Source organism: Vulpes vulpes, chromosome 11 (genome assembly GCF_048418805.1).
Source record: "Vulpes vulpes isolate BD-2025 chromosome 11, VulVul3, whole genome shotgun sequence".
NCBI lineage: Eukaryota > Metazoa > Chordata > Mammalia > Carnivora > Canidae > Vulpes > Vulpes vulpes.
Genome location: NC_132790.1, coordinates 66,608,108 through 66,628,528, shown reverse-complemented (window position 1 = coordinate 66,628,528; position 20,421 = coordinate 66,608,108). Strand labels below are relative to the sequence as shown.

The 20,421-nt window shown below is 37.2% G+C and overlaps 2 protein-coding genes across 4 annotated transcripts in view; one reads left to right on the top strand and one right to left on the bottom strand.

Annotated features, from left to right (window-relative positions):
* The window catches only part of CMC1 (C-X9-C motif containing 1), an 83,819-nt gene extending 69,093 nt beyond the window's left edge, over window positions 1–14,726 (top strand). For both annotated transcript variants that reach the window (XM_026006374.2, XM_072726654.1), the window contains 2 exons: window positions 11,245–11,335; window positions 14,473–14,726. In XM_026006374.2, coding sequence (XP_025862159.1) covers window positions 11,245–11,335; window positions 14,473–14,593 — 212 coding nt within the window. In that variant the 3' untranslated portion in view covers window positions 14,594–14,726. The remainder of the gene's footprint in view (window positions 1–11,244; window positions 11,336–14,472) is intronic.
* Window positions 14,727–17,073: 2,347 nt separating this feature from the next.
* Window positions 17,074–20,421, bottom strand: part of AZI2 (5-azacytidine induced 2) — a 35,794-nt gene continuing 32,446 nt past the window's right edge. For both annotated transcript variants that reach the window (XM_026006371.2, XM_026006372.2), the window contains exon 8: window positions 17,074–19,167. In XM_026006371.2, coding sequence (XP_025862156.1) covers window positions 18,755–19,167 — 413 coding nt within the window. In that variant the 3' untranslated portion in view covers window positions 17,074–18,754. The remainder of the gene's footprint in view (window positions 19,168–20,421) is intronic.

Sequence of the window (20,421 nt, the reverse complement as noted above, 5' to 3'; positions counted from 1 at the left end):
CTTCCATATTGTTTTTTACAGTGGCTGAACCAGTTTGCATTCTTATCAACAGTGCATGAATGTTCCTTTTTGTCCACATCTTTGCCAACACTTGTTGCTTTTGTTTTTCATTTTAGCCAGGTGTCAGGTGATATCTCATTGTGGTTTAGATTTGGATTTTTCTGATGATGAGCGATGTTGAGCATCTTTTCATGTGTCTCTTGGCCATTTGTATGACGTCTTTGGAGAAATGTCTATTCGTGTCTTCTGACCATTTTTAATTGGATCATTTGGATTTGGTTGGTTGAGTTGTGGAAGGTTTTTTTTTTTTAAAATATTTTTATTTATTTATGATAGTCACACACACAGAGAGAGAGAGAGAGAGAGAGAGAGAGAGGCAGAGGGAGAAGCAGGCTCCATGCACCGGAACCCGATGTGGGATTCGATCCCAGGTCTCTAGGATCGCGCCCTGGGCCAAAGGCAGGCACCAAACCGCTGCGCCACCCAGGGATCCCGAGTTGTGGAAGTTTTTTATGTATTTTGGATACTAACCCTTTATCAGATGTATCATTTGCAAATATCATCTCCCATTCAGTAAGTTATCTTTTAGTTTTGTTGACAGTTTCCTATTCTACGCAGAAGTTTTTTATTTTGATATAGTCTCTGTAGTTTATTTTTGGTTTTATTTCCCTTGCCTCAGGAGACATATCTAGAAAAATGTAGCTACAACACTGTCAGAGAAATTGCTCCCTCTGCTCTCTTCTAGAAGTTTATGGTTTCAGGTCTCACAGGTCTTTAATACATTTTGAGTTCATGTGTATAGTGTGAGAAAGTGGTTCAGTTTCATTCTTTTGCATATAGCTGTTCAGTTTTCCCACCACCATTTATTAAAGATACTCTCCTTTTTCCCATTGCATATTCTTTCCTTCTTTGTTGAAGATTAATTGACCATGTAAGTGTGGGCTTATTTCTGGACTCTGTTCTGTACCATTGGTCTATTGTTTGTTTTTGTGTCAGTACCATACTGTTTTGATTACTACAGCTTTGTAGTATAAATTGAAACCCGGTATTGTGATACCTCCAGTTTTGTTTTCCTTTTCCAAAATTGCTTTGGCTGTTTGAGGTCTTCTGTGCTTCCATACAAATCTTAGGATTTGTTGGTTCTAGTTCTGTGAAAAAGATAGTAGTTGTAGGCTTTTCATAGATGGCCTTTATAATATTGAGGTATGTTCCCTCTAAGTCTACTTTGTTGAGGGTTTTTAAAATCATGGTTGGATATTGTACTTTGTCGAGTGCTTTTTCTGCATCTGTTGAAGCAATCATGGTTTTAATCCTTTGTCCTGTTGATGTGATGTATCACATTGATTTGAGAATACTGAACCACCCTTGAATCCTGTAAATAAATCCCATTTGATTGTGGCAAGTGATTTTTTTAAATGTATTGTTGGATTTAGTTTGCTAATATTTTGTTAAGAATTTTTGCATCTGTGTTCATCAGTGATATTGGCCTATAGTTCTCTCCTTTTTTTTGTAATGTCTTTATCTGGTTTTGATATCAGGATAATGTTGGACTTATGGAATTAATTTGAAAGCTTTCCTTCCTCTTGTATTTTTTGGAATGGTTTTAAAAGAAGAGGTATTAACTCTTCTTTAAATGTTTGGTAGAATTCACCTGTCAAGCTGTGTGGTCCTGGACTTTTGTTTATTGGGAGTTTTTGGATTACTGATTCAGTTTCACTGCTGGTAGTCAGTGTGTTGAAATTTTCTATTCCTGGTTCAGTTTTGGTAGTTTATATGTTTCTGGGAATTTTGCTATTTCTTCTAGGTTGTCCATTTTGTTGGCATATTATTTTTCATAATATTCTCTTACAATTGTTTGTATTTCTGTGCTGCTGTTTTTTTCTCCTCTTTCAATTTCTGATTTTATCTTTTTTGAGTCTTCTTTCTCTCTTTCTCTCTATGAATCTGGGTAAAGGTTTATCAATTCTGTTGATCTTTTTATTGTTTTTTAAGTTTCTATTTCATTTATTTGTGCTCTAATCTTTATCATATCTTTCCTTCTACTGGTTTGGGTTTTGTTTGTTCTTTTTCTAGTTCCGTGAAGTGTAGGGTTAATTTGTTTATTTGAGATTTTTCTTGCTTCTTGAGGTAGTCCTATATTGCTCTAAATGTCCCTTTTAGAACCACTTTTGCTGCAAAGATTTTGAACATTGTATTATCATTTTCATTTGTCTCCATGTGTTTTTTTTATTTCTTTTTTGATTTCTTGGTTGACCTATTCATTGTTTAGTTACATGTTATTTAAGCTGCATGTATTTATGCTCTTTCCAGATTTTTTTCTTTCTTTTTTTAAAGATTTTATTTATTCACGAGAGACACACAGAGAGAGGCAGAGACAGGCAGAGGGAGAAGCAGGCTCCATGCAGGGATTCTGAAATGGGACTTGATCCTGGGACTCCAGTGTCACACCCTGGGCCGAAGACAGGCGCTAAATCACTGAGCCACCCAGGCGTCCCTCCAGATTTTTTCTTGAAGTTTGTTCTAGTTTCACAACATTGTGATCCAAAAATATGCATGCCATGACTTCAGTCTTTTTGAATTTGTTGAAACTTGTTTTGTGGCCTAATGTTTGATCACTTCTGGAGAATATTCCATGTGCTCTTGAAAACAATGTATATTCTGATGTTTTAGGATGGAATGTTCTGAATATATCTGATAGATCCATCTTGCCCAATGTATATCATTCAGAGCCCCTGTTTTCTGTTTGGATGATCTGCCCATTGATGCAAGTTGGGTGTGAAAATCTCCTGCTATTATTATATTACTCTTGATTACTTCCTTTACGTTTGTTATTAACTTTTTTTAATGTATCTGGGTGCTCCCATGTTGAGTGCATGAATATGTACAATTGTTATATCTTGTTGAATTATCCGCTCTATGATTGAGTATATATTGTCCTTTTTTTTTTTTCTTGGTCTCTTGTTACAATGTTTTTTTTTTTTTTTTCAATGTTTGTTTTATTTTATTTTTTTTAATTTATTTATGATAGTCACAGAGAGAGAGAGAGAGAGGCAGAGACACAGGCGGAGGAAGAAGCAGGCTCCATGCACCGGGAGCCTGATGTGGGATTCGATCCCGCGTCTCCAGGATCGCGCCCTGGGCCAAAGGCAGGCGCCAAACTGCTGCGCCACCCAGGGATCCCTCAATGTTTGTTTTAATGTCTGTTTTGTCTGATAGAATTATTGCTACTGTGGCTTCTTTTCCCATCCATTTGCAAGATAATTGCTTCCCTGTCCCTCCACTTTTTTTTTTTTTAAGATTTTATTTATTTATTCATGATAGACATAGGGGGAGAAAGAGGCAGAGACACAGGCAGAGGGAGAAGCAGGCTCCATGCAGAGAGCCTGATGTGGGACTTGATCCCAGGACTCCAGGATTGCACCCTGGGCCAAAGGCAGGTGCTAAACCGCTGAGCCACCCAGGGATCCCCTCCCTTCACTTTCAACTACAGGTGTCTTTAGGTCTGAAATGAGTCTCCAGTAGGCAGTATATAGATGGGTCTTTTTTTTTTTTTTAATCCATTCCATCACCCTGTGCCTTTGTTTGAAGCCTTTAGTTTATTTACATTTAAAGTAATTATTGGTAAGTATGTACTTACAGCTATTTTTGTTTTATGGTTGTTTTTGTAGTTCTCTGTTCCTTTTTTCCCCCTTGCTGTCTTCTCTTACTATTATTTGGCTTTCTTTAGTGATATACTTGGATTCTTTTCTCTTTATTACTATTATTATTATTTTTTGCATATCTACTACTAGTGTTTTATTTTGGGTTTGTTTATAATATCTTCTGCATATAGTAGTCTCTTAATTTGATGGTCACTAAGTTTGAATCCATTTTTTATGCCTCTCCCCTTCATGTTTAGGTATATGGTTTCATACTTTACACCCTTTTATTTTGTGAGTTCCTGGAGTGATTTTGACAGAAAAACATATTTTTACTGCTTTTGTGCTGCCTTTTTTCTTATTCCTGCTTATAATCTTTCTTTTCCAGTCAGAGTCCCCCTTAATATTTCTTGTAGGGCTGGTTTAGTGGTGATGAATTCTTTTAACTTTTGTTTGGGAAACTCTTTATCTCTCCTTCTATTCTGAATGATAGCCTTGCTGGATAGAGTAATCTTGGCTGCACGTTTGTGTGTGTGTGTGTGTGTGTGTGTGTGTGTGTGTGTGTTTTCCTTTCAGCACTTTGAATATATCAGCCACTTTCTTCTGCCCTATAAAGTTTCTGCTGAGAAATCAACTGATAGCCTTATGAGGTTGCCCTTGTATGTAACCTGTTTTTTTTTTTTTTTTCTTGGCGTTTTTAAAATTCTCTTTATCACTACTTCTTGCCATTTTAATTATTTTTTGTCTTGGTGTCAACTTCCTTGGGTTAACTTTGGGGCATTGTATGCCTCCTCGGTTGCCCTTGTATGTAACCTGTTTGTTTTTTTTTTCTTGGTGCTTTTAAAATTCTCTTTATCACTACTTCTTGCCATTTTAATTATTTTTTGTCTTGGTGTGGACTTCCTTGGGTTAATTTTGTTTGGGGCATTGTATGCCTCCTCAGTCTTGATTTGTTTTCTTCTTCGGTTTTGAGAAGTTTTCAGCTATTAATTCTTCAAGTATACTTTTGCCTCCTTTTCTTTCTCTTACTCTTCTGGTATTCCTATAACGTGGACGTTGATATGCTTGATGATGTGGCTGAGTTCCATAAGTCTGTTTTCATCCTGTTTTGTTTTGGGTTGTTTTTTGTTTGTTTTGTTTTGTCTAGTTTTGGTCTCTCGCCTACTCATCTTGATTGCTTTCCATTACATTACTCTGTCCTCTAAGTAACTGGTTTGTTCTTTTGCTTCCTGTAGTCCACTATTTATTCCATCAGGTATGTTAATTTCATTTATTGAGTTCACCTATGATTGTTTTCTTTTTTATGTTTTCTGTCTCTTTGTTAAGGATATCACTGAAGTCTTCCACTTTTCTCTCAAGTCCAGTGAGTTATCTTTATGATTTATTACTTTAAATTCTCCATCAGATATACCACTTTTCTCCATATTTCTTAGGTCTTTTTCTATGATTTTGTTCTGGTCTTTCATTTGAGACATTTTCCTCTGTCCTCAATTTGCCTAACTCTGTGTCTGTTTTATGTTTTCAGCTCTTGAAAGTAGTGGCCTAATGAATAAGAGGTCTTGTAATGCCATACAGTTCAGTGTCCTCTGTTTAAGGGAACCTGGCACTTCAGGGGTGTCTTCTATGTGTGTCGCATTCACCCCAATGTCATGGTTTGGCCCCTCTTCCTTCAGTTTAGTTGTCTGCAGTGGCTCTCTACCTGTTGTGGGCAGTGTTTGGTTCCTGTGGTATTAGTGGACCATTCGGAAGCCACTTTGGGCTTGAGTTGAGTCAGACCAAGTGTTTGCTAGGGATGTAGTAGCACCAGTCTGTAGGGCACTTTCCCTTTGTTGTCCCCTGAGAAGCTTTCATTGCTAGGCATAACCTGCAATCAGACTCTTTGACCCACCCCATTCAGACTAGTGTGTGTGGTTATCTTCCCTTCTCTCTAGGGCAGGAGTCACTTTGGAGTGGTGCTGGCCCCGATCATGGATGCTTGCACACTGCTAGGCTATGGTACTGCTTTGGATGGGCTCTGGCCAAGAGTGTATTGGAGGGGGCTGCTCTGTAGAAGCTCACTGTAATAGGAGCTGCAGTGTTGGCAATATTTTGGGGGGGGGCAGGGGATGGCACACTGTTAGCTAGTTAGGTGGCAAGTGTTGGTGCTAGGCTGGTTCTGGCAGGTGGCTTGTGTTTATGCTAGGGGACAGGGGTGAGCAACTGTGCTTGTCAGCTCCTTTGTCCCTGGAGAGTTCCCCCAGTGATCCTTGTCCCTTGGGGGACAATCCCCGAGATGACTAAAATAACTCTCTTCTCTATGCCCCAGACATTTTTCAAACTGCTGCTTCCATGCTGCATCTCTGAGGGCTGTTTGTTGTGCTGTCTCTTTAAGGATGAGGATTTGGTTTCCTCTTGCCCTCCCAGCTCTCCCAGAACTTGAGCCCACTGGTATTTGGTGTTCCCAGCTCTGTTGATTGTAAGAACTCATGAAATTTGGCCCCTTTGGTGTTCAAAGCCAAATGTTATGGGGATTTGTCTTTTCCATGTGGGCTCTTCAGTATGAGAGTCTATTTCTCTTTTCTCTCCACATGCCTAGTATCCTTCTCTCCGATGGACAGCCCCATAGGTCCATTTAGTTCCCCACCATTTCTCCACCCTTTCTACCTTCCTTCAGGTGGCCTCTTCTCTACATTTCAATGCAGGGTTTGTTTTGCCAGTCTTGAGATCATTTTCAACTGATATCAGTGTTATCTAGTTGTATTGTGGGACAAGGTGAGCTTAGAGTCTTCCTACTCTTCAGTCTTCCCTAGAAAATATCCAAGAACCATTTTAAAACCTGCCCAGTATTAATATATCATTGCCTTTTGGTTTTTCATAAGTAGAAGTCCTGTCTCTTCCAAGAGCTACATAGTAAATGCTCTTTGTTAGATCACATCTTATTTAATTTTCTAACAGATGGACATAATGAATCTGAATATGCCCCTAAGCTTTTACATTTCTTTTAAATATCAAATTTTTGCAAATATCTTCTCCCATTCAGTAGGTTACCTTTTCATTCTGTTGATAGTCTCCTTTGCTGTGCAGAAGTTTTTTATTTTGATCTGGTCCCAGTAGTTTATATTTGTTTTTGCTTCCCTTGCCTCAGGAGACATATCTTTAAAAAAAAAAAAATGTTTCCAAGGCTGATGTCAAAGAGATTACTGCTAATGTTTTCTTCTAGGAGTTTTATGTAGTTTTATGGTTTCAAGTCTCATATTTAGGCCATTAATCCATTTGGAGTTTATTTTTGTATATGGTATAAAACAGTAGTCCAGTTTCATTCTTTTGTATATAGCTCTTTGGTTTTCCCAGCACCATTTGTTGAAGAGAATGTCATTTCCCCATTGCATATTCTTGCCTCCTTTATCAAAGATTGTTTGTATAAGTGTGGGTTTATTTCTTGGCTTTCTATTCTGTTTAATTGATCTTTGTGTCTGTTTTTTATGCCGGTATTATATTGTTTTATTACAGCTTTATATTATAACTTGAAATCTGGGACTGTGATCTAGCTTTGTTCTTTCTCAAAATTGCTTTGGCTATTCAGGTTCTTTTGTGGTTCCAAATAAGCTTTAAGATTATTTGTTCTAGTTCTGTGAAAAAATGCTATTGGTATTTTGATAGGGATTGCATTGAATCTGTAGGTCACTTTGTATATTATGGGCATTTTAACAATATTTATTCTTCCAATCCATAAGCATGGAATATCTTTCCATTTGTGTTGTCTTCAATTTCTTTCCTCAATGTTTTATAGTTTTCAGGGTATAGGTCTTTCACCTCCTTGGTTAAGTTTATTCCTACATATTTTGTTCTTTTTGGTACAATTGTAAGTGGAATGGTTTTAGTTTCTGTTACCTCATTATCAGAAACACAACCAATTTCTGTGTATTAGTTTTATATACTACAAGTTTACCGAATTCATTTATCACTTCTAATAGTTCTTTGATGGAGTATTTAAGTTCTTCTGTGTACCATATCATGTCATCAGCAAATAGTGACAGTTTTATTTCTTCCTTACCAAGTTGGATACCTTTTATTTATTTTTCTTGTTTGATTGCTATAGCAAGGACTCCCAGAACTGTGTTGAAAAAAAGCAGAATGGGCTTCCTTGTCTTGTTCCTGATTTTTAGGAAAAGCTCTGTTTTTCACCATTGAGTATGATATAAACCATGGATCTTTCATATATGATTTTTATTATGTTGAAGTATGTTTCCTCTGAACCTCCTTTGTTCTTACATCTTATCAGCTGCTTTTTCTGCATCTGTCAAGATGATCAAATGATTTTTGAGCCCTTTGTCTTGTTAATGTGATCTATCACATTGATTGTTTTGTGAATAATGAGCCACTCTTATATCCCTGGAATAAATCCCACTATTGTGAATTTTTAAATGTATTGTTGAAATCAGTGTTTTTATATTTTATTGGGAATTTAAGAATCTATGTTCACCAGAGATACTGGCCAGTAGTTTTCCTTTTTTGTAGTGTCTTTATCTGGTTTTGGTATCGGGGTGATACTGTTCTTGTATAATGAACTTGGAAGTTTTCCTCTTCTATTTTTGGGAATAGTTTAAGAAGAATAGGTGCCATGTTCTTAATATTTTAAAGAAAGTCTTAAATGCTCTCTTTAGGTTCTTAAATTTTGAAATAATTTTTTAATCTGTTTTTGTTTATTGATATTCATTTGCATTTCCTTAAGATATGCTTAAATGCATGAACTTTTGTTTTCATAATCTTTAATGGTAATATTATATATGAGCATTTAAGCTTTATAACATTTAGCATTGGAAGACAAAGAATTTATTTGGATGCCTTGGAATACTGTTTTGTTTATTTATTTTTATTATTTTTTTTAGAATACTGTTTTAGAAATCAGTTGGCAGTATTAGCAACATCATTATTATATGAACGTATGCTAATATGGTATGAAAGCAAGATCCTCATTAAACTCTTGTAGCTAAACAAGTGACAAAAACCTTACAAACAGCTTGAGGCTATAGGCCAGTCACGGTTATTCCTGAAGAGATTTGGACAAGTGTGAAAATATATAGACTGTGCCTTTATTGTGGTCAGAACACGTAAATGCTATCTCACATCAATTCCCTATCAAGAATATTTTTATTCATATTAGGAAAAGTGGATCTGAAAATAATAGTGTTTAAGCATTATGTTGTGATCTATCAAATGTAAAAGTATTGGGTTTATTAAACTCAGAAAGTGGACTTTTGATAATAGCCATTGTGTTTGCATTTCCAGGAAAGAAGGGTCTTGATCACCTAGTGTATTTTCATTAGGCAAATTCATGATGCTAATGATTTTTCTTCTAGACACTATCTTAGCATGAACTGGTCTGCTGCAGGTCTAGTGAGGTTACAGTAAGGTTGGGTGATGCAGAGCAATCAGTCCATGGTTCTTCACCACTATGGAATGTGGCAGTTCCCTTAAAGAAGACCTTAGCCAGCTTTAGTCACTTCTGGGATAACTTTATGTACATATTCCCTTTGAGGATATCCGAGGTCTTTTTTTTTTTTTTTTTTTTTTGCCTTAGGATTTTTAAAATTTATTTGAGAGAGGGCATGAGCACAAGTAGGGGGGAGGCACAGAGGGAGAGAGAGAAGCAGACCTCCGTTGAGCAGGAATCTTGTTACGGGGATCAATCCCAGGACCCCAAGATCATGACCTAAGCCGAAGGCAGATGCTTAATCAACTGAGCCACCCAGATGTCCCACAAACTGGGTTCCCAAGTCTTAATTCTTACTCAGAATCCTAACTGTTGCTTGTAAAAAGTAGATCTTAATATCATGCTGTAAATAGAAAAATTCACATGTAGGAATGCTAATTACATTCCAGAGTGAGAGTTAATGGGCTTTTTGAGAGCCATGTAGCCAGCTACCCCTCAGCATCTCCACTTATCTCCAGTGAGCTGATTGTAAGTCTGTTTTGCCTTTCTGAGTTGGAGGAAGTCCTTAGTCAAGGTCACAAAGGCAATTGCCTTGGTCTGATTTGGCTCCTGAGTCCAGCTTATGTGCACGAAGTGGGACAGAATGTCTGTAGGTGAAGTAAAGAAAGACACCTGATGGGTTCAGGCATCAGAGAGCAACGGTGGGACTGCCGGCAGTGGAGAAGCAGCAGCTACAGGAAGCTCATGCTGTGTGTCTTTGATGTGGAGTGTTATTGCATGTCACCCAGTTTCATGCGATCACACACATTAAAAATTTGAATTAATTTCCTGCATCTGTTGTCCTTGTCCCCATTTTACCACCTACCCTTCAGAGTATGCTGTGACACTTCAGATAGATACAGATGTCTGTTTTGTAGGGCTCTTGTCCAGCAAAGCCCTTCTGATGAGTTCTTTATGCATTTAATAAATCTCAATCATTTCCAGTGTGCTTGGGTTTAAAAATATTTTTGGTATGTATTACCTGTCTTCTGGAGACCCCTGAATTACCTGCTTGCTTTTTTTGTTTTGTTTTGTTTTGTTTTGTTTTTTTTACCTGCTTGCTTTAAGATAATTACAAATTACATTCTTTAGTCACCAGAAGGATAATGCATAACTCAAGAAAAGAGGGAAATCTTGATTTTTGCATTAAAGGAGTTATAAAAGATTCAGAAAACATGTTTTACCTACACCTTCTTTGTGAGGAAGATAGTGTATTTCAGTCTGATGTGGAAATGGTTGATTACTTACAGCAGGTTGGAAATGGCAGAGCTGAGACTAGAGCAGCCAGTGGACAAGTAAGGGAGTAGCTGCCGCGAAGCGCACTGTCCTGTGGAAGGAATAAGGCAGGACTGAGTCTGCCCCGAAGCAAACTGGATTATGGTTGGGGTGAGAGTGCTGAGGAGGCAGGATGCCAAGGGCTCAGTACAACTTAAAAGGCAAACACCAGAATGGAAATTAGACAGAAAGCGGTTTTCAGGGGCATCTAAGAGTTGACTTAGGAATGAAGTGGGACCCCTATTACCAGGTATTAAGGCCCTATGACAGGATTGTCCTATAGAGGGTGCCTTGATGCCATCAGGTGACATGCAGAGACTAGACAGCAGTTGCCTGCGTCTGGAAACAACTCCTCTGTTACTCTCATACTCATTCCTTATGAAAGATATCCCTTTTCTCTGTTAGAAATCTAACTTATTCTCTGCTTCCCTTCTATCTCCGTGAGGCCTCTTCAGAGGTTCTCTCTCCCCTCTTTTGGAGTTCATCCTTTATTTCTGCAGTTAATGGCACTTGTCCTATTCTGCCTTTTATTCATGTGCATGTCTGTTGTGGAGTATTATGTGCCAAGCACAATCTGGGTAAGAGATGTTAAATTGATGAGTATTTTAGAGTTGTTAAAAATTAGGAGTGCCTGTGTGGTATAGTTGGTTGAACAACTGGATGACTCTTGGTTTCGGTTCAGGTCATGATCTTGGGGTTGTGGGATCAAGCCCCGTGTTGGGCTCCGTACTCAGCACAGAATGTACTTGGGACTCCCCCCCCTCTGCACCTCAGCCCCATGTGCGTGCGCTCTGTCTCTGTCTCTTTCTCTTGCTCTCTTTCTCTCGAATAAATCTTTGATGTAACTGCAAGTCTTTTTTTTTCTTTCCACTTTTTCAGATTTTACCAGATGTTGCAAGGACTCTGGAATCCTTATGGTAGTAAAATGCCGGAAAGAAAATTCTGCATTGAAAGAATGTCTAACTGCTCAGTGAGTAGTCACCACATTGTTCGTGCTGCTCTGTGTGTATGCATATAATATATGTTGTAGGTAAGAGCATGTAATATATGTAGTAGATAATCTTACATGTACTAGATTCTGTAGTTTGCCCCATAAAATCTTTGATATTTTTAGTTGAGTCTGAGATTTCAGTTTGTTAAATATTAAGCAACATATTTATTAAAGATCTTGTTAAGGTATGTGAGCTAACATTGTATCTGATTAAGAATATGAGGTCAGCAAACAAAAATACAGGATTTTCCATATGACTTAGCAAATTACTTTTCATGAACAGATTGATCTGTAGAATATATTATAGATGGGCTTTTTTGTCTCTTCTAATGAAAAAGTATTGAGTTAGATGATTTGTCAGCCTTGTGATTTGGGGATTAATAGAATTTCACTTTTGGGAAGTTATAATCAAATGAAGGATACAAAGGTAATTTTAGGTTTTTGAAGTTAATCAATTTAAAAATAATTCTTAAATATCATGTTCACTGACATTTAGTTGAATATTATAATTAAAATTTGCAAAGTTCTCTGAATGCAAGTGCTTCCTTTTTTTTTTTTTTTTTTTAAAGAGCTTAGTTTTAGAGAGAGTGCATGTGCAAGCATGAGCAGGGGTGGGGCCAAGAGAGAGGGAAAGAATCTCAAGCAGACTCCATGCTGAGCTCAGAGCCCGATGTGGGGCTCAGTCTCACAACTCTGACCTGAGCCAAAACCAAGAATCAGATGCTTAACTGACTGAGCCACCCAGACACCCCAAGTGCTTTCTGTTTTATCTCCCCATTTTTTATTGTCTACATTCAATTCAATTCATAGTATTGCAGAATACTTTAGTATTGTTAACGGCCGTTGTGAGGTCTTAGTTTTGGTTATCTCTTATTTCCTTCTATACTGTTTCTCTAGCCTGTGAAACATACAGGTCAGCATGTTTTGATGCTTCCTTAGGGAATTATAGAAGAATATATATCTGAATCAAATATTTGTTTTCGTTTTTGATAGCATACCATGTACATAGGTATTTAAATTTACAGACTTATTTTGGAATTCTGTAGTTAGAAGACTTGGAGGTTAAATTTTTTAAATCCCTACATTTCTAGATGAGGAAACACACCCTTATTTATGGGCCAGGACCTGCACAAGGCATTTCATCATAGAGGAGTAAAAGCTCCTTCTGTAACTTGTTTTTCTTCAATTCTATTCCCTCATGCTCCCAAGAGATGTATAATGAATAAATGAACCTGTTAAACTTCTTTGTGACTGAATTTAAATTCTCTTTTATATATTAAATTTTTATATCTTAGTTTTAGCCATCATAATAACTTGTTCTTAGTTTGCCATATTATCTCTGCCTCTGAGACGGGTATCATTAGAGCAAAAGGACAGGAGTGCTGAGTGGAGAGGCCAGCTTGGGCTTACCCTCTGGACCAGCCAGAGCTTAGCTAGCTGTGCAGTGCAGCCCCAGGCAAGTTCCTCTCAAAAGATGGGAAAATTATTCCTCATGGAGTATTGTGAGGGTTTGTACATAAACTCATTACAACAATGCCTGGCACATAGTAGGTAGTTAATAAGTGGTAGCTCTTTCTAAATTGTATTAAGTTTTTGTTACCTGAATATTAATAATTTAATATCCTTTCATCTCTTTCCCCTGGAAATAGGAGAAAATAAGAGCTTGTAGTCTATTCTGGGGGAAGGCGCTGGGAAGAGTTGGAGGAGGCTGCTTCTAAGAGAAAGTGAAGGAAACAGTTGTGACATTTGCTGAAAGTAAATGGACTTAAGGATTTTACTTGACTTTAAGTCTCAACACTGTTTCTTCATCTTAGAATAAAGTGCTCTGCTTTACTACCGACATTCCATGAAGTTAACCACAGCATTCTCTCTTCCTAGTGATGTTTTGCAACATGAATGCTTATTTATTCTCTTTTGGTCTCATCGTCATTCATTCCTCTGTAAACTGCAGACTCACTTCTGCCCCCTTCCACTGAGATTGCTCCTCCTAAAGTTTCTAATGGGTTCATGGTAGCCAGATGCAGTGAATTTCACTCTTTACTTGAACTCTCTCCAAAAATTATGTAAAATTCCCTTTTATCTGGCATCCCTTTTATACTCCTTACCGTTCCCCCAACATCTCGTTTCTTATCAGCCTTTTGTTCCTTAACTGATTCCTTAAAACAGGTGCCCTCTTCTCTCATGCTTATGTCTGCAAAAGCTCAGTTTGCACCCATGGATTTGGTTCCTATGGGTCGTGAGTTTTTCGCTTTCTTCAGGTCCCAAACTGAACTACCCTCCTTTTCTTCCTCCTGCATCATGTGTCTAGAATTTAGAGTCTTTCTTGTCTCCTAATTCTAAATGGTTATTTCCTAGTGATTTCATTACCTAAATCTTCTCCAGATCCATTTTGTCCTTTTCATCACAACTTCTCAGTGAGCTTAGGCCCTCATCATTCTTGTCTGGATTACTGTGGTAGTTTATTTACTGGGCATCCTGCCTCTCACCCTGCTGCCACCTTTTGGCCACATGCTGTCAGCTTCATCTAAGACACAAAACTGATCTTTGAGTTGCTCTGCTAATAGTGTCCCACTGCCTTCAGCATAGATTCCAGCCTCTTGTGACAGTGACCTTCATGATGCGGCCCTTTCCCTATCTGGCTTCATCCCAGGCCCTTTCTCTTAGGAACTGATTTATTTGTTCTTCATGCCTCAGTTTTTCATCTTGGTGCCTATCCAGTGTACCTCCAATATGGATGGATGTGGTCTTTCAGTGCGACTCCCACACTTCTACTTGCTGTCTATCCTCTCCCCGCTTCTTCCCAATGTTTCCATGTGCACTGGGCCCCACCTACGACACAGTGCTTTGTACACTTCCTTGTGGTGCAGCCTTTGTCTGTTCCCAGAGCCTCACAGGCTCCTTGAGGACAGGTGCTGTGCTGCTCACTGCTCTGTCCTGGTTCCCCTCCCCTTTAACTAGTTTAATAGCCTAATGTTTGCAATAAATTTATGATCATTTCTTAAAATCACCTTCTAAAGATTGTACCCGATGAAATGTCGGAATTTTACTAAAGTAAGCTTGTATTAAACACTTGCCGAGTTTTTTGTTTTTTAAAGATTTTCATTTCCTTCTTGTAGTTATAATGATCCAGCATTTTATGAAGAATGCAAAATGGAATACCTGAAGGAAAGAGAAGAATTCAGAAAAACTGGAATTCCTTCCAAGAAAAGGCTGCAGAAGCTTCCTACAAGCATGTAGGCAAACACTCTGATACTCAGAAACTCTGATACTCCTGGAAATCATCACCTGAAATAATGGACTCAAAGAAGTATTTGCTTTGTCCTAAGTTATGGAAATATTAATTTTATCTGGAATAAAGATTTTTTTTTAATTTCAAAGTCAGGTTTATCAAAAGGGATGGGAGTAGTAAATAGTGAAATGGGATATGATCTACATGGTTGTCATGGATATTTTGTAAATTTTTCCACAATCACATCTGTAGAACAGTGATACTGAGCTTTAGGGTTCTATATAGACCTTATATTACTTTCATCCAGTGTGTAGACTAATGGCTAATCATAGGGACCAGAAGTAATCAAAGTTGGAAAGGACAATTGTCAAAGGTGTAAATAACGTAGGATAGAATAGTGACGAAATCAGAATCCTTCCTCGTTCTGTCACTAGTTATGTAACCATGGAAATAATTTTCATAGTTACAGTGAGGATTATTGCAGGTAAGTAGAGTATGTAGGACAGTGCTTCAGATGTGGTAAATGGCTCTTTAATGGTTGTTATTAATAGTAGTAAATGATTATTTAGAAATAGATGAAGAAAAAAGTACTTGTACATGAATTTAATTTTACTTACAAGTTTGATGGAAAATTTCCTAAAATGAATTATATTTCCTTGACCTGTTAATTTGGCTGCTGAAAATATTTTAATGATTTCAGGAGCTAATGTAAAAAAAAATTACCTGGAACCAATAACTTGGTTCCAGGTTGAGTTTTTTTAATATTAAAAATTGCTTTTCTTCCATGGGCTGTTAACTCTTCACTATAGCCGCTGCAACCAGTTTCCAGGTAAGTAAAATTTATATATATAGTTCTCATTAAAATCACAAATAGAAATTACTACATACTAGGACAAGATTTAACTTTGCCCCAATCCCATTAAACAGCTCGAAGATTTTTTTTTTTTTAAAGAACTTAAAGCAGACAGGATCCTAGGAAACCAATGTGATGTTCAAGTTCCTTACTTGAACATACAAGTGAACTGCTCAAACTATTTAACTGTTATTTGAAACCTAAAGAAACCACATTTTCCCAGGCCACAGATCAAAAGGAAGATTACTAGAGCAGACAAAAGCAAAGCAAATATAGAAACCTAGAGACCACATACCATAGGGGTTAAACAAGCCTATATTCTTCTGTTGGCCTTTTGGTATTGGTACATTTCCTAGAGCACAGGGCCTTAATTTTTAACGATGCAAATGAAGAAAAGGCAGACAGTTTGCAAAAGCTAGTGAAATATATAATCTGTGGCTAATTTATAATTTGGAGGAGAATCAGAGGAGCCACCTTCAAGTTTATGCGGAAAATTCATGTATGTAGAGTCACTTTCCTCACAGGTGCCAGACAGTAGGTTATAGAAATATGTTCACTCCTCTATTATGTCAGGAACTAAACCATTTATCACAGCTTTCAAGATATGCCTCACCACCATACTTGTCTACTTCTCTTAGTACAGCTGCCTCAGTTGTAGTCTTGCTTGCTCACGCATACCTCTGGGTGATACTATTCTGTTAAGAAAGAGTGCACAGATTTTCTTTCCACTAAAGATCCACCCTTGTCAGTGTAGCCTTTCCAGATCAGATCATTACTGGTTTTGCGTGATTTGATCTTAAGTCTTTAAGTTTGATTTTTTCCCTATTTACTTGGTTTTCAATGTTTCACATAGGTATGTCCCTGCTCTGCTTAGGAATTGGGTTCCATTTTGGAAAAATCTCAGTTTCCTTTTAGAGAAGATGCAGATTTTATTTTCATGAATAGTAGATCAAAAGGAAGGAGTTAAGTGGCTTTTTGTAGTTACTTGTGTCCTCTTCATTGTGTTGTATAAATGCTGAACTGGGTTACACAAATCTAAGGATTAAAGACATTTTCAAGGGAAGCCTTTTGGAGCAAATTTCTAACAGTATGAAAGAAGTGGTATTGTCAACATACCATGTTCCATCTCAGGGGTGCGCCTGGGTGGTGCAGTCAGTTGAGCATCTTGGTTTCAGGTCAGGTCATGATCTCAGGGTCCTGGGATCCAGCCCTACATCGGACTTCACACACAGGAGGGAGTCTGCTGGAGTTTCTCCCTCTTCCTCCCCGCCACCATCTCAAATAGATTATCAACTACAGATGGGCCATTCTCATTTCTCTTTGAATCTTATGTAGAACAGAGACGATTATAAAGCACACATTATAAAAATTTGTGGCAGGGTAACAGATTTTTTTGTTAATCTTTGCTAAAGAGTCTTACATATCATTTATTTAGCACTTAACACGGTAAAGGACATCAACCCCTGATTTCTGAGAGCATACATGTTTGATAGCCACCCTCTTGCTCAGATAGAAGAACTTTTCTTCCACTTAAAAGAAGTTGGTTTAATAAGACAAATGCCTGTTACACGAATCAAATGAACAACTACTACCTGACCCTGGAATACATAGGCAAGGACAGTATTTCACATTTGCTTCAATTTCAAACAAAAATAATTTATTTTAATTTCTTGGCCTTGTTCAAAACATTAATCAAGCCATTATCTCATATGACTTCTTTACAAAGAAGTTTCCAACCTTGGTTTTAAGAAAGGCAAACCAGCAAGCTACATTAGGGATTCTATAGAATATACAGCCTATGCAGCCACATGAGAAATAGTTTCTGCTGCTTTGTTATTACACAGGTAGTTGCTTCCTTTAGCTAAAGCCTGGAGTCTTGTATTTGTTTTATGCATATTGGGTTTTGTTCTATTACTTGGCAGGAGATTGTACTCCCTGGAGTCAGCTGTGTTCATTGGTCAGAATAAATTCCAGCATCTGACACCAATTCCATTAATCAGAGACAAGCTTGAATAAGTGAGTAAGATAATAGAAAGACAAAAATATCTGGTGAACGGTGAACATTGTTTATGTATGTATGCTATTCAGTTAATATAGAAGAGATCAGAGATATTCTTTTGAGTACAAGATATTTGAAACTGTCTATCAAAAAGGATAAAGGCCTCCTACATGAAACACTTTATCTCAGGCAAAAGATGTACAAGCCTACGAATACATTATATTACTAATACACCACCCTGAAAGAATTTAGATAGATTTCCATGTGAAGCCATCCTTGTTATATCCTTGTTTATAAATGATAAACCACTTAGAATCATAAAGTCTGGGAACATTTCATGATTGTACTATATCAATACAGCACAGAGTTTGGTTTATAGAATTACAATTCCTAATTTGGTTAATGAAAAAAAATCACTATCTCAATGAGTAAAATGTTAAATTTCAAAAAAAGTCTAACAATTTTTAAGTTGCTCTACATAACAAGCAGGTACAGACCCTTTGGAAAAAAAATGACTTTATCCAGTTACATATATTAATTTTAATTATGGACCACTGGAGGCACAGATTTAGACTGAAACCTCTGTGGTGCTCTTTCTACTTCTAATTGAATAATCTAGAAATACAGTACTTTACACACCACATAGTTTTTCAACTATTTTATCACTTTTTTTTTCAGTAAGGCTCTGAAGGATGTATGGGACAAAGTTGGCTTCAATGATCAGGTTATTTCAAGTCTTAACATGTATTAAAAAACGATTTTAAGTCTTAAACTTTGAAACACAATAGCATATGGAGATGGAATAACCTGTAAGAGATACTGTTATTCAACTATAACAATTTTCATCTTTATGCAATACAAGGTCAATAGAAACATAACCTACTCATTTTGCCTTTTGTTCTTTTTTTGTAACTTAAAGCGACTTATATTTTTTCTCAGATATTAATGGCCTATTTTTATGAATGGGTATTTAGGCATTTCACATGCTTTATAAAACCATGTCTAAAAAAACTTTAATTCCATTCTTTAGGTGAGAGGCTGTTATTTACAATTACTATTGAAGGTACAACGGTCTCTGAAACACCTTATTTATTAATCAGTAGCATATGTCTGATTCTTAGCCAGAACATGGAACTGGAGGGTACTCATTCATACTGGAAAATCAACTACATAATGTGGAACAGTATGTGCAAATGTATATACTGAAGAACTCTTGCAAAAGTTTAATCAAAATCTGCTTTCAGTTTGTTAAATAATTTCTTGAGAGAGCCTCTGAGATACAGTAACCTCATGACCAAGTCACGAATCTCTTCAGAATTAATTCTTAAAAAGACAGTTTTGATTATGTTGATCCAAGTAATGAAGTGGTGGCAGGTTGGGTAAAGGCAAAGTTTTATTTTTCATTTCCCCAAATGCTGTCTCACTTGATTTAGGAGGGCTTGGGAATACCCAAGAATTATCTTCCAGAGAATTTCTGCCATAAGAGTTGTGTTCCTGAAAGTTAGTACCATCATGAAGAATGGATCGCTCATTATCTGTCCATGATTGGAGAACTGCTTTCTCTGATAAAACCTTTATATCTCCTGGTAAAGGGGAAGATGTCGTATGGCAAACAGTTTTGCTGTTTGGTGAGAGGGGGGAATGTCTTTTGTATGTTGCAGTAAAATTCGCCAAGTGCAGTTTTGTGCTGTCTTTCCCAAGGTCTTCCATGCATCCTACTGGGGAACAGGCTAAAAAGAAAGCACAGACTAAATGTCAGTTGTCAGTAGCACAGTAAATATGTAGCACTTCATTAATTTGGTTGGATCTAGAACTAATATTTCTAAGTTAGCATGATCACTGGGATACTGTAATGTGAATGAAGACATGACAAATGATCCAAGTTCTAATCCTAGATCACTGTTTACTGACATTTTGACGTGAGGTTAAGTCATTAAATTGCTTCCAGGTGTCACTTCTCTCATCTGCAATATGAACATAGTAATCTTGTCCTGCCTATATCACAGAACTATTAATGAAGATGAAAAAATTCCACAGTTTAAGAAGTTGGAAACCAATAAGGTTAAAATACAGGTAAGGATCCCCTTCTTGGCTCTTAATGTGGCTATGGAAGGCTGTTTACAGGTCACTCTAAACTAAGCTGTTGGGTAGCCTGGGTGGCTCAGGGGTTTAGTGCCACCTTCAGCCTGGGGCATGATCCTGGAGACCAGGAATCGAGTCCCACATCGGGCTCCCTACATGGAGCCTGCTTCTTCCTCTGCCTGTGTTCTCTGCCTCTCTCTGTCTCTCATGAATAAATAATAAAATCTTTAGAACAGCTTAGTTTGTTTTTTTTAAGTAATATTTTGTTAAATACTCCTTTACTTACTCAAATCTTTTTTCCATAGGTGCTTCAAAAGTAAATTTTTTCAGAAATAGTTCTGTGAATTGATGAGGCCTAAAAGAAGTTTTAATATACATCCAAAGGCTTTTAGAGATAAAACAGTTTGTTCCTTAAACACATATTTCTCTGGTTACAGTAACATATCAAGAAAAAAATATATTCAGTTCACACATAATGGCTCAGAAAACAAACTGCTTTAAAGCTTATTTAGCGATAGTCAACATAATGGTAGTATGAGCTTATGAGCTTCTCTTCCCCTTCCAATTCAACCAACTAGGGCAAAATGCCAGGAATTAGAATAAAGTTTTGATTTATAATATAAGAAACTGAACCATGTTATAAAATAAGCTCATTTCCTTTTGTCTTGGGAAGAGAGGTAGGAGTAGAGGACCCAGAAGTAACAATGCTTAACTTCTGGATAAGGGTGATCTCTAGGTCAGGAAAAAAGGTGATTTAAGTCTGTCTCTACTCCTCACAGCATTAAGTTATGTGCAATAAGGAACCTTGAACCTGTCACTGTTGTACTGTGCTAGAAAACTTATGGTTCCATAAACCAAAAGACAGCCTTAAGCAGCTCAGAAGAGACACAAAGATGAGTCAT